The sequence below is a fragment of the Clarias gariepinus genome, chromosome 3, assembly GCF_024256425.1.
Source record: "Clarias gariepinus isolate MV-2021 ecotype Netherlands chromosome 3, CGAR_prim_01v2, whole genome shotgun sequence".
NCBI lineage: Eukaryota > Metazoa > Chordata > Actinopteri > Siluriformes > Clariidae > Clarias > Clarias gariepinus.
This window is the reverse complement of record NC_071102.1, coordinates 6,091,084-6,104,805: the sequence shown is the minus strand read 5'-3', so window position 1 is coordinate 6,104,805 and position 13,722 is coordinate 6,091,084. Positions and strand designations below refer to the sequence as shown.

Here is a 13,722-nt window from a genome sequence, read left to right as displayed (position 1 = left end):
AAAATACTGGTCTAATTATTTCTGCTACAAGGTGGACCTTGGATTTTAATAGGTCAAAAAGGAAAACAACAACCTCGAACAATGCCAAGTTCTTGTCGTAGTAGTCATTCTTCTTTGCTGCTGAATCTGTGTTGTTAAGGAAAGGAACATCTTCTTTGTGATTGCTGTGCCCTAAAAGAAAGAAAGAAAGAAAGAAAGAAAGAAAGAAAGAAAGAAAGAATGTGTATAATTTATTTCCAGTACAGTATTAAGCTTCATAACAAGCAACATAGACCAGACACTACTCTTACTACTACTACTACTACTACTACTACTACTACTAATAATAATAATAATAATAATTAATAAAATAATAATAATAATAATAATGATTTTGGCAACAGATGGTCAGATTGGTCATTTTCAGTGTCAGCTTTACTCACTTCAAATAGTCTTGGTATTTAAGGAAAGACATACAAGGAAATTATTTGACAGATCTTTTCCTGGACATTATTATTATAACACATTATTATAACACATAGGGTTTACTTCAGCTTTAATGCACCCACTTTATAAGTAAAACCAGCAGTACATAATTGAAGTATGAGAAAACACTAACACTAACTGTTTTTTGAAAATAAACAAAATTGCTCAAATAAGCAAAACCTATTATTATTAATAAAACAAACACAACAAATTAGAAAGGAGTCTGAATTAATTTATAGTATTTTAGCAAAATTATGCAGGATTAAATAAACCATTAATGCATGTATCATTAACATTTAAACAAACATAATTTAATAAAGATCCCAGCTCACTTTTACTGATAGTTTATCAGTGCATTTTTATTAATATTATCTAACACATTACATAAAGTAATATTTCATGTAAATTAGTACATATATTATTATATAATAAAAAAATATATTATTATGTGTTTATCTCAGGAAGTTTTTTTTTATCTCACACTTCCACACATCCACACATATTCCCTTATTTGTAAAAAAATAAGTATCTACTGTTATACTCCAAAAAGCACAACATTCATAGCCCTTTTTTAGAGATAATAAACATTTTAAATATTTATTTATTAACTACCAGTTAATAAATACCACTACTATGAATAAAAAGTAAAAAAAGAAAACACTGTTAAAAAAAAGCAAAAATAAAAAGTAAAAAAAGAAATAAATGTCAGATCCTATTGTTTTTGAATTTTCAGTTAAATGTGAAAATTTACAGAACCCCAACCGGCACCTAAATATAAGAACCACTCATAATCAATTTTATTCCATACAAAACGTTGTAAATATCGCAAAATCTTTCACCTTTAGAGCAGCTGATGCAGCAGAACTAACTTTATTACGCCCCCAAGTTTAACCCACAGCAAACAAACAGGCCTATCTGGACTGTCTCTTTTTCATTCCGCATGTTGTGGACTGAATAACACTCACCTTTGTCTTGTGTTAACGAGCCATTAGTGTTAGAGTTGGCAGTGGCATTGCTGTGGGTCAGCATGTCTCTCTGATCTTAGAAATGTTATAAGCTCTGGCTATAGTCACCCTCCATGGAGGCCACTGTGACCTCACATTGAAGGAGAGAGGGCTTATGCTAATACAGAACACTGGCAACACACACACACCCACACACACACACACATACAAACATATAACAAACATTTCTGTTTTTTGAGACCAATCATAAGCATCAAAGACGACATCTAAAAGGGCAGCAGCTGACACACTAAAAGACTGACAGACTGACACACACACATACACACACACACACACACACACACACACACACAGCTAAGCTGTGGATTTTAACTTTCACATCAATCCATCCACTCATCCATCCATACAGCGATCAAAGCTATGGATTTTAACTTCCACCTCTATACTGTCTTTCTTATTTTTCAATTGTATATATATATATATATAGTCAATATTGTTTAACTGCATTGCATTTTAATTCTGCTAAGCCTTCTATTGCCTTTTTAGAAATAACAGGGAAGATAATATGCACGCTTGAATACATGAACACAAAAAAATTAAAAAGACAGTTTATTAGGCAGTTTATGATATGTGAATGAGGTTTAAGATGAGTAAAAACTGGTTTAATGCTACCACCTAGTGTCAAGTATCATAACAGAATTTCTGCTCACATTGGTGATGTCAGTTTGAGAAGGCTCATGGATCATGAACAGCACTTAAAAAGGTGTACGAGAATATGTTTCCTTATACTCAACTTGATTGCCTCATTTATATATCATTACATTCTAGAACTCTAGAAAAAAAAGCCTACATAATATAGGTTATAACACACCAGTGTCATACTAATACCACACAATGACACACTAGTGCCACTAAGTCCTCTGAATTTTAAACTGACTAGCCTGATCTTGCCACAAACAGAAAGTTTTAAACAGCGCTGTGGTGTATTGTACTGGAATTCTCATTATGGGGATTAAAGCCTCAGAAATGTTTTAAGAGCACACATTGAGTCTCCTGCTGCACCGCTGCGGGAAAGAAAAGAACACACTGCACTGACAAGTTTGAACACATTAACAATGCTAGGCGAAAAATTCCACATAGCATTGGAGATCAAAGAACAGCAACAAAACACCCTATGGTTTTGGTCTCACCACTTAGAGAACAGGCCTTACACTGACCTGTTGTGTTACATTGGATGGGCCAAATCAAGTAGGCTTTTATTGTCATTCCAACCATATACAGTTCAGTACACAGTGAAACGAAACAACGTTCCTCCGGGACCAAGGTGCTACATACTTGCAACAACATAAATTAACAACAAGGATGTTTCCAATGGTGGACACGTTGCGGATGCAGCGTGTGGTGTAGATGTCTGTGATAGGTGGGGAGAGAGACACCAATTATCTTCTCAGCTGCGCTCATTATCCGCTGTAGGGTTTTGCGGTCTGATATGGCACAATTCCCAAACCAGACATTGATGCAGCTGCTCAGGATGCTCTCCATTATCCCTCTATAGAAGGTGGTGAGGATTTGTGGTGGAAGCTGTGCCCTTCTCAGCCTTCTCAGGAAGAGAAGACGTTGTTGGGCTTTCTTGTGCAGAGAGCTGGTGTTGAGGGACCAGGTGAGGTTCTCCTCCAGATGGACACCCAGGAATTTCGTACTCTTGACGATCTCCATAGGAGAGTCGTCGATGCTGGGCGGAGAGTGATCGTTCCATGTCCTCCTGAAGTCAACAATCATCTCGTTTGTCTCATCAATGTTCAGAGACAGGTTGTTGTCTTTACACCAGTCCGTTAGCCTCTGCACTTGAGTTCTTGCTAATGAGACCCACCACGGTCGTGTCATCAGCAAACTTGATGATATGATTGGAGCTGTGTGTCGCTACACAATCATGAGTCAGCAGTGTGAACAGCAGGGGACTGAGCACACAGCCCTGGGGGTTACCAGTGCTCAGTGTGATGGTGCTGGAGGTATATTTCCCGATCCGCACTGGTTTTGGTCAGAAAGTCTAGGATCCAGTTACAGAGGGAGGTGTTCATGCCCAATAGGCTCAGCTTCCTGATCAGGTGTTGAGGGTTGATTGTATTGAATGCTGAACTGAAATCTATGTACAGCATTCTGACTATAATATAATATAAATACCTAATATATCACAGCCATGCTGATATCCAGCACAACAGCATGGCCTCAAATGTGATATTGCTTTTAAACACCAATTCCACAAACAAAATTTATTATCAATATATTATGATTTGTTTGTTTGATTTGTTATTTAACCAGTTATTTTGCTCCACCAACACCCATCATTCTGTGACTGGCGGAACTAGCGACCAGTTAGAAACTGACAATTAGTGTAATTAACAGATTAAATTCTAACTGTTACTATGTAGCCAAAGGTAAGAAAAATAATCCATGGAAGTGGTGGACAGCCCTAAAAAACTTATGAGTCTCATTTTATATTTCTATTTATTCTTCTTTAGAATAACTTCTATGGTTCTGAGGTTAAATTGTCAATTGATTTGTCAATAGGATTGAATTTCCAGCAATTACTTAGGAGACAAACTGTCATGGGTTTTGTCAGGCAGCTGCTTTGCCCTCCTTCCAGTACTGTGGACTGTACCGTAGTTTTCACCCACTCTGGCAACTGACAGTCAGTGTAGGTAATGATTGTTAGAACTTCTAATGTGATCGAAGTTACATATTGTTAATGGTCCCAGTGTTGTTATGCTTTATATCACGACTCATGGAATGTCTACCGTCCAATCAGATTACTCATTTGGATCTGTCTGTTGCATAGTTATGTTTATATATCATTATCCAAATTCTCTTACTACCCAGGGGTTTAAAAATCTTTTGCGTGTGCATGTTAAGGAACAGTAAAACCGATTACCCACAGAAAACATTGTACAATCGCATTATGGGATTTTGTGTGAAATCCTATTTTCCAAAAGGTTCTCATTTAATGGACATTTAAAGATTGTATTAGGACAGGAAGTCATGCTGCTTAGGCGGATTTATCCATGGAGGTTTGCCACCAAAGGTCTGTGTTTTGGCTGCACACTGCAGTGCTTGACGTAATAGTCCCCATAATGAGTACTGTGTTCTTGTATATATGTGTGTTTGTGACGAAAGGCTTTCCCTGCAGTGGTATGTAGGTTTTTATGACTAACATAAGCAAAACCCATTACTTGTTCATGTTTATAATGTCACACAGCACACCTGACCGAACCAGCTGTCTGCGTTTCTTAACTACAGTAACCACTAAATTGCTACCTCACAGGTGCACCGTATTGCACACAGGTGCTTCTTAATTCTGTCTGCTCAGGTGGACCCATGACTCATCATTCAAAGACAGAGACCAGACATTCTCTGGCCATAACGGTGAGTAGAATAAGACAATCATATGGAACAAACAGTCATGATCATCATGATGTTATATTTTTTCAGAAAAAAATCTTAATTTAAAAGTTTACAGATTGTGCTCACAAAATATGGCTTTTGCTGTAAAGTGTATAGTCGGGTAAAATTTTATCAACTGGGAATATGTTTTACACATGAAAGCCATAAACTGTGAAAAAAGAAAAAAAAGGATGCTATTTTGATATACTGATTAAGTAAGAAGGCTTAATGAATTGAGGCTGGTAACACTAATTAAATCTTTCCCCTGCAGCAGAGGTAAGTTTATGGGATGGTCTTCATGAGAGCCAGTTTCATCATGGTGCTTGATGGGTTTTACAAATGCACTTGAAAATACTGTTCTTGCGTGAACTGTTCCAGAACAGCTGACCTTCTTGTCTAAAAATAACAACTGACTAATATTACTGTTTCCCTATCATTCATCTCCATATTTTTTATGTTTTATAGTTTTGTAAAACTCAGAACTGTTGTAAAATGTGTTAAATAAATACAAACTTTTGACTTGATACTATATATACAGTATAAGTCACTGATTTCAAATGATTTCAAATGCCTGGATTTTGATAAGGCCATTCAGAAAAATCTTCTGCATCAGCTATTCTGATGTAGATTTACTAATGTGCTTTGACCCTGATTCACCCTGTTTGCTTTTTTCTGACCCCCTTTTTCCTGTTGCATGACCACATTTTTAACAAGCATTAGCTATGGCCTCTCATTTGCCTCTGGAACACTCTGGTGTATAGAAAAGTTCAAAGTCAACTCAGTGACTGCAAGATGCTCAAATTGTTTTTGGTTTCAAAACAAGCCCAAATCATCACTCCTCCAGTGCCATGCTTGACCGTATGAGGTGTTTTTGCTAAAATGCTGTTTGGTTTTTGAAAAAACATGGTGTGGGATATTAATGCCAAACAATTCCATTTTGGTCTCATCTGTTAATTGAACATTGTTCCAGATGTTTAGCTGTTTTTCAGATACACTTTCTTTAAGTTCTTTTTAGATAGAAGAGGTTTTCACACAACCCATACTTGTTCAGTCTTCTTCTTGTGCTGTTATTCAACATTTAGCATGCTCAGTAAATCCTGTATTTTCATTCAGTTTTTCTGAAAATTTCACTGTTTTTTATTTTTTATTTTTATGAGAGGTATGCACACCTGTAGATGATCAGTTAACCAAGGGCTGATGATTAGCAGCACATGGCTGTATCTTGCCCTCTTGAACCCTGTAGAAGCAGTAAGGGGTTTTAGTATTGGCCACATATTTTTTCTTTTTCACTTAATTTTTGTAAAATAATGGCACTGTAAAAGAAGTTATATGTTGTTCATCTGAGGTTGTATTTGCCTAATTCTAAGGCTTGCTACAATCAGATGATTTTTATAATGTTTCAGGGGGTATTAACTTTTACACATTTACAGTAAACCAAAGCTTTCACACCAGATACTGATTATAATGGTTTTATTAATCTGTGCTCTTTGTAGTAGTTTCTTTTATATAAAAATGTTCTCAAAAGTCTCTTTTCTTTTTTTATTTATGTTCAAGACTTTTGCACAGTACTACAGTTTATCTAAAACAGCTGGTTTAGATATATATTGGTTCTTCTGGTTACTTTGTTAACACACTTAAAATATTTTTTATTTTATTTTATGGACAACCCTGGAGCCTACATTAGGTTTTTTGTTTCCATGTGAAAACTGCTCTGTCATATGATATGTTGCGTTCTTTACAGGCATGCAAATGTTCTCCTGTAATGTTATTTTTTGGAAGTCACATTTGGAAAAAGTCTGTTTTGTATATATTAATACAGGCATGAAATACAGACATGAAATACATACAGTAGTACTGTGCAAAATTATGTTTGTGTGTATACACAATGTATATACATTATACACTATGGGTAGACTGAGCACAGTGACGTAATACAATGTAGTTACAATGTATTAGGAAGGTTGCCCTGGTCAATGGCTTCAAAGTAGACTGGGATTTTAAGATGTTGTTGATGTTATTCAAGCTCAGCTATGCACAAAACCTTAGGAACTGGGTTGCAGAAAAATGGCAGCAGGTGCTCTGGACTGATCTGTCAAAATTTGAAATATCTGGCTGCAGCAGGAGGCAAGTTGTTTGCTGGAGGGCTGTAGAGCGGTACAATAATAAGTGTCTGCAGGCAGCAGTAAAAATTCCTTGTAAGTTTTAAGCTGCATTTCTGAAAATGGAGTTGGAGATTTGGTCCGGATGAATGGTGTCCTCCATGCTAAGAAATACAAACAGATACTTATCCATATTGCAATACCATCAGGGATGCATCTGATTGGCGCCAAATTGATTCTGTAGCAGGATAAATACCCCAAACATACAGCCAATGTCATTAAGAACTATCTCCAGCACAGAGAAAAACAAGAAGTTGTGGAAGTGATAGTTTGTCTACCACAGAGCCCTGATCTTAACATTATTGAGTCTGTCTGGGATAACATGATGAGACAAGACGATTTGAGGCAGACTACAATACATCCACAGAATATTTGTGGTTAGTTCTACAAGATGTTTGGAACAATGCACCTGCTTTGGAACCATGCACCAAGTTTTTTTGTCTTCTTCTTCAAAAAATATATAAACACTTCTAGTGTTAAAAGCAGTCTTACTTCACAGCATTTTTTCTCATCTGCCTAAAACTTGTATATACCAATCAGCTGTAACATTACAATGCAACTCATTATGCCCAGCATTGTGAATGTTCCACTTTTATTCGGGGCATGACTCCGCAAGACCTCTGGGGGTGTGCTGTGTTGGCAGCAGATCCTTTGGGTGCTATAGGTTGCAGGGTGGTGTCTCAATGAATCAGACTAGTTTTCTGATGCATCCCATGGGTGTATGATCAAATTGGAATCTGCGGACAAGTCTGTCGCTTTGGGCTCTTTGGCTGCTGGGACCGCAAGGGGTTTTTGAGACTTGTGTGCCCATGATCCTGTCACCAGTTTGGTCATGTATAGTTAATAATAACTGTTACTGTGTTAATGTTATGGTGGTCAAGACAAATACATGACATACATATTTTATATCTATACAATGTACATTTTAAATTATATTACCATTATATATCAAAAGTGAAAATTATAAATGTATTGCATTTTTAATGTGGTATTAATGTTTCTCTCTCTATATCTTTTAATTTGTGCTTAGTTTTTGCTTATAGATAACAGTTTTGCATAAGATTTCTATCTATCCTATATTCTCTATATTCTCTATATTTTCACAATATTTTCACAATTATTGTCTCAAGGCTATTTATATTCTTACTTTAGGGGTATCATAATCTTATGAAAATTATAATAAAATAACAAAATAAAATAAAATATTTATTCATATTCCACAAAGAGGTTTGCTCCTCTATAATGTGTGTATTATTATCATCATTATTATTGTTATTAATATTAATATTAATATTACATAAATATTTGTTATTTGTAAAATAACTATTTTTTAAACACCAGAATATGAATGCATTTCTGCATTTCTTCTGCATTAATAAATGGAAGACTACAGTGTAATAAGATTGTTTTAGAGATTAAGTTGTCTTTCAAAACTACTTTTCTGGCAGTCTTTCACATCTTTACGAGTGTAACTGGAACAGCGCAGTGCCCAAGGAAATAAGTAATGTTCTGCTGGGGGAGAGACTGCTATCTGTCAGCAAAAATTAATAATGCTCTTATTTCAGGCTGAAGGGAGGTGAAAAGGCCAAAACATTTGCCCGTTTTCACTATATACCAGGCAGTCCTCAAAAAAAAAAAAAAAAAACTGTATTTCTGAAACTGAAAGTCTCATCCCACTGGGTCTAAAGCAGCCTTCTGTTTCTCTAGTTATTTCTAAAGAAATGGTTTATGTTGAGTCAGTGGCTGGCAGAAACAATAAGCTGATTTAGGCATTTCATGACTCTCAAAATTACACACAGCAGTATTAAGAAAACCAAATGAAATGAATCTATTGCATTAAGATTATTATTATTTTTATATACTGTATTATTAAGGTCCCATGTGGATTTTTGTATTTTAATTTGTAGTTTATATTAAGAATTCATACAGTGTACAGATTTTACATGCTAAGGCGTGTTGAGGCATGCTGTAAGAATGTCATCAACAACAGGGTGGTGTGATAAGATCCAGGGCAAAGTGGAGTTATTGTTTCCACCATGAATGTTCAATTTTAAAAATGTTTTAATACTACATTACACCGCAGCAATTTGCTAATTAACTTATTTTTGCAAGGAATGAAAGTTTAAATTTTTATCCCCTTATTTTTAATAGCCTGAATTACAGTTATCACGTACAGTTATGTAATAACTTATTAGAAAAAGTGAATTAAAATAATACAAATGTGTGATTAGAATTTTAATGCTGATTTTTCTGTAAAAAAGCGAAAACTTTCTTTTAATGCAGGTTTTAGAATTTAACAGAACTATGTTTTAAAATGGCTTCATGTATCCTGTATTTTACAGTGCATCATGGAAAAATAGAATATCATGGAAGAAAAGTTAATCATTCGCTCACTCACTCATCTTCTATACCACTTTATCCTGCATTCAGGGTCACAGGGACCTGGAGCCTATCCCCGGAGGCTTAGGGCACGAGGCAGGGTACACCCTGGACAGGGTGCCAATTCATCTCAAGGCAAACACACATACACACACTCACTCACACACTACAGGCAATTTGGGAGCGCCAATTAGCCTAACCTGCATATCTTTGGACTGTGGGAGGAAACTGGAGTACCCGGAGGAAACCCACCAAGCACTGTAGGAACAAGCACTCCATGCACACAGAGACAGGAAATTGAGCCCGGCTGGGAATCGAAACCGGACCCTTGAGGTGCAAGGAATCATATTTTAGACTCATATCAGTGATATATTTCAAGCTATTTTTGGAACATCAAAAACTTAGTATCTTGAAATATTAGAATATTTTCTACGATTTATTAAAAAAGGATTTACAATACAGAAATTCTGAAATGTTGCATAATTTATGTATTCGGGACATTTAGCACAAATTACAAGTGGTATAGCATGCAGGTGATCATGACTGTGAGGTACTATTGAAGACCAGGTTGCTTTGATGGCACCCTTCAGCTCATCTGTATTGTTTGGTACAGTAGGTCGTTTCTCATCTTCCTCTTGGCAAAACCCCATCGACAATCTAGGCAGCTTATCAAGAAAAATAAGCACTCCTGGTTGAAGCCTCCAATTGGCTTTGTCTGACAATTTTCTTAAGGATCATCCCTGTCGCTGTTTAATTTTTTCTCAAAATACTTTTCGCTTAAATCAACTTTTCATAATTACGCTGAGAAACAGAATTTTGAGAATAGCCAGTAGTCTTTCCCATGTGTATACTGAACTAGACTAAGATATATATTTATACTGTTTGAAATATAATTTATTCAAACTTTAAATGCAATATTCTAATATTTTGAGATAGTGGATTTGTAATTTTCATGACCTGTAAGCCATAATAATAAAATAAATCAAAACAAAATAAACTAAAAAATGTAACGATGCGGCTCGCGCAAAAGGCAGAGCCGCTCTTAAACTGTTCAGAACGGGCAGATCCGCAGGTTGCTACCATGCGGGGTTCTGAACAGGCAAAGACGCGGCCATTTATGCACACGGCTGCCAGGCAACGCCGCCGTCAGGCAATTAGCCTGAATGAGCCGCACCTGGCAGCACGTCTATATAAGGGCCCTGATACCTCCGCACTTCGTGCGAATATTAGGTAGCACCGGTAAGGTATCAGGGCCAAGACAGACAAAGAAAGAAAGAAAGAAAGAAAAAGAAAAGCGCGCAAGTAAAGACAGAGGCAAAGCCCCAGCCTCTGCCTCCTTAAGACGCCGGCGAGAGAGAGAGAGAGCGTCACGCAGCCGTGTAGCGTGCGCTCTTGGGTAAAGTATAAAGTGTGCATAAAACACAACCCCTCTCTCCTCATAAATCCTTGGTAAGGGCGAACGCCCCGAGAGGATATAGTTTTTGTTTTGTTTTCCAGAGCCCCGTCCATTCTCACGTAGACGGCGGAGCTCTGTTTATTTTGTGTTATTAGTTTTCATTTGTTTCATTTTAAGTTCTCTTAATTAATAATCCCACGCTATCTCCAAACGGGAAGGTCTTCCGTGCGTATCACAAGCACTCTCACAGCCTCCTATTTCACTGATTTCCTCTAAAGCCCTGCGTCAGGGCTCTTATAACCCAATATAACATCTCGTGGTGCGGCTCTCCATACCGCACCACGTAACAAAAAAAGTTCTTAATTATTTAACTTTTACACTTTGATTTCACATAGAACATGAAAGTAGAATATATGAGTTTTTAAAATAAATTCAACAAGAAAATGTAATTGTTCATTATATTAAATTTATATATATATATATATATATATATATATATATATATATAGATATATATATATAGATAGATAGATAGATAGATAGATATGTGACTAAAGAAAGTGATAAAATAGATTACTTAAAGAATATGTTAAATTTGAATAAACTGTGTTACACAAATGGGAAGAAAAATAATTTTATATTTATTGTCATAAATCTTTTGTAAAATTTTGAAGGAACTGTGTGGTGGAACTGCTATTTTATATAGTACATTATGTTACAAGTTAGATTGCACTGATTGAATCGTTACAGTTTTGCTACAATGTCAGTTCATATTCTGAAACAAGATCATTGAGTGATATTCTCTATGTATATACGCACACATATATGTATATATAGGTCCTTTTTTTTTTACTAGTTAGTTTTTACTATGGAAAGTGTAAAAGCTCCTGTGCTTCTCCTCTGGATGCTTCAGCCTTAATAGTACACAATGTGCGCACTGTGTCCTCCCGGCCGGCACAACTCTCAGCTCACACTTGAACAAAGTCATCACTGTGCCCACCCTATTGCACCTATTCCAACAGCTTTAAGACAGCCCTTAAATAAGACACAATAAACTCAACAACATTATACATTCAATCAACTATACATTATATTCTCTCCGATCACTGATGACACAAACAAAATCCAAAAGTTGTCCGAAGCAAATCTTGTACAAGTACTAAAAAAAAAGAGAAGTAAGAGTGTATTTTAACACCTGCAGAGGCTTCACAAATAATCAGCTTTAGAAGCCAAACTCAAGAATCTAAACAATCTTAAATGAAAAAAAAAAATTTTTTAAACTACTTTAGAATTGTAGTAGCGAAATTACTAACTGGATTGCATAAGTTCCTTTTATGGTTAATTATTTCAAAGTAGATATCGTGCAAGGAATATTTAAAGTTTAAGAATGTTTAAAAAAAAAATGTCTGAATACAATTAGTATTTTTCTATCTTTAACCATTGTACAACATTAGATTTAACTTAATTAGTATTAAGTTCCAAAAGTTCCAATCCAATACACAAGCCAAGAGGATTTTAAAAGCAGATTTCACAAAAACAAGAACCAGAGGTTCTTTAACCAGGCTTGGATGTGGTGCTCTATATTAATTAGTGCCCCCCTTCAAGACAGCATCGCCTGCTCACAGAAGCATCCAAAAAAAACAGGCTCATTTAATGCATTCAAAAAGCATATAAATACTGATCTCAGTCCCAGCCCAAATGAAATCAAAAGTCATGCCCAGGAGCAAAGTTTTTCTCTTTCTTTCTCACTTTAGCAGTGACTCCTCCCTGCCTTACTTTCTACATTTATGAGAAAAAAAAACATGGATGACAGGCTGGAAAATGCTAAAGATTATGTGAGTGAGGGTGTGAGACTAACTTGAACAGCTGTCATGAAAAAAGAGAGACACGTTTGGCAGCAAAACTCTAGGACTTCCATCTTTTGTGTGGGTGCACTTGAGGCCTGTCTGATTACCACTAAACCACTCGCCCTGTCTTCCACCTCTCCTCTTCTCCCCCACTGCACTTGTTTTTTCTTTGTCACCGCAGTCATGCGTGCTATTGAAGTTCATTGATGTGTATATCTCCTGCTGAAAAATATCACTCTTACTTTTAACAGGCGAGTTCGGAAAGACTTGGAAAAGTTAGCTGTCAAACAATCCCATATTTTCCATGACTGGAAAATTGCTGTAATCCCACACAGATACTCCCAGTTGTCAAAAAATAGCACGCAATAGCAGTTCGGAGAATAGACACAACGTAACAGTCTTATATAAATGATTTACAGAAGCACACTTATTTAAAACTCACCATCAGAACTGACGGTGTCCCCGTGCCCAGGGTACCCATCTTGCCCCGTGTCTCTGTAATCCACACAGTTAAGTCCCTCCAGGCTGTCATAGTGGGAATGTGAGCTATCGTCCACTGGTACCACAGTGAAATGGGGCATGTTTTCATTAGCCCAGCAGCTTTATCTAGGTCTGTCTTGTCTTTTGGGAAAAATAAAGCTGGGATCTCAGCTCTCAGCTGAAGCTTGCAACTTTCAAGTGCATTCTTCTGCTCTTTGCTCACTTCCTCCCACAGCACTCCATTACCATAATCCCCTCCCTCGGCTCCCCAGGCCCTGCCCTGTCTGAAAGGACATTCAATAGAGCCGGCCCTACCCCCGTTACACCGCAGAGTCTCCATTCTGCCATAGCTCATTTCCCCCTTTTTAAACAGGGCCTCCTAAAACATTCAGGCCTGGGAACAGCTTGGGCGCAAATGACGTGGCCAGGACCGCATAACAGACCTACAGTACACACCCCTGCCAGATGCTATTCAAAAGAGAAGAGTACAGGCAGCGTCATCTCAAACTGGATGTTTTATCTGCTGGTTGCTTTATAGTTACTTTCAGTTGCATCAAGTTTTATAATTTTTTTTTTTTTTTTGGAGGGAGGGC

At 36.7% G+C, this 13,722-nt stretch overlaps 1 protein-coding gene across 1 annotated transcript in view; it reads right to left on the bottom strand.

The window, feature by feature from the left end:
- The window catches only part of slc12a4 (solute carrier family 12 member 4), a 29,573-nt gene extending 16,234 nt beyond the window's left edge, over nt 1–13,339 (bottom strand). Inside the window, exons 1-2 of the mRNA XM_053492267.1 lie at nt 13,092–13,339; nt 74–171 (exon numbers count right to left, since the gene is read on the bottom strand). Coding sequence (XP_053348242.1) covers nt 74–171; nt 13,092–13,230 — 237 coding nt within the window. The 5' untranslated portion in view covers nt 13,231–13,339. The remainder of the gene's footprint in view (nt 1–73; nt 172–13,091) is intronic.
- Between the last annotated feature and the right edge of the window lie 383 nt (nt 13,340–13,722).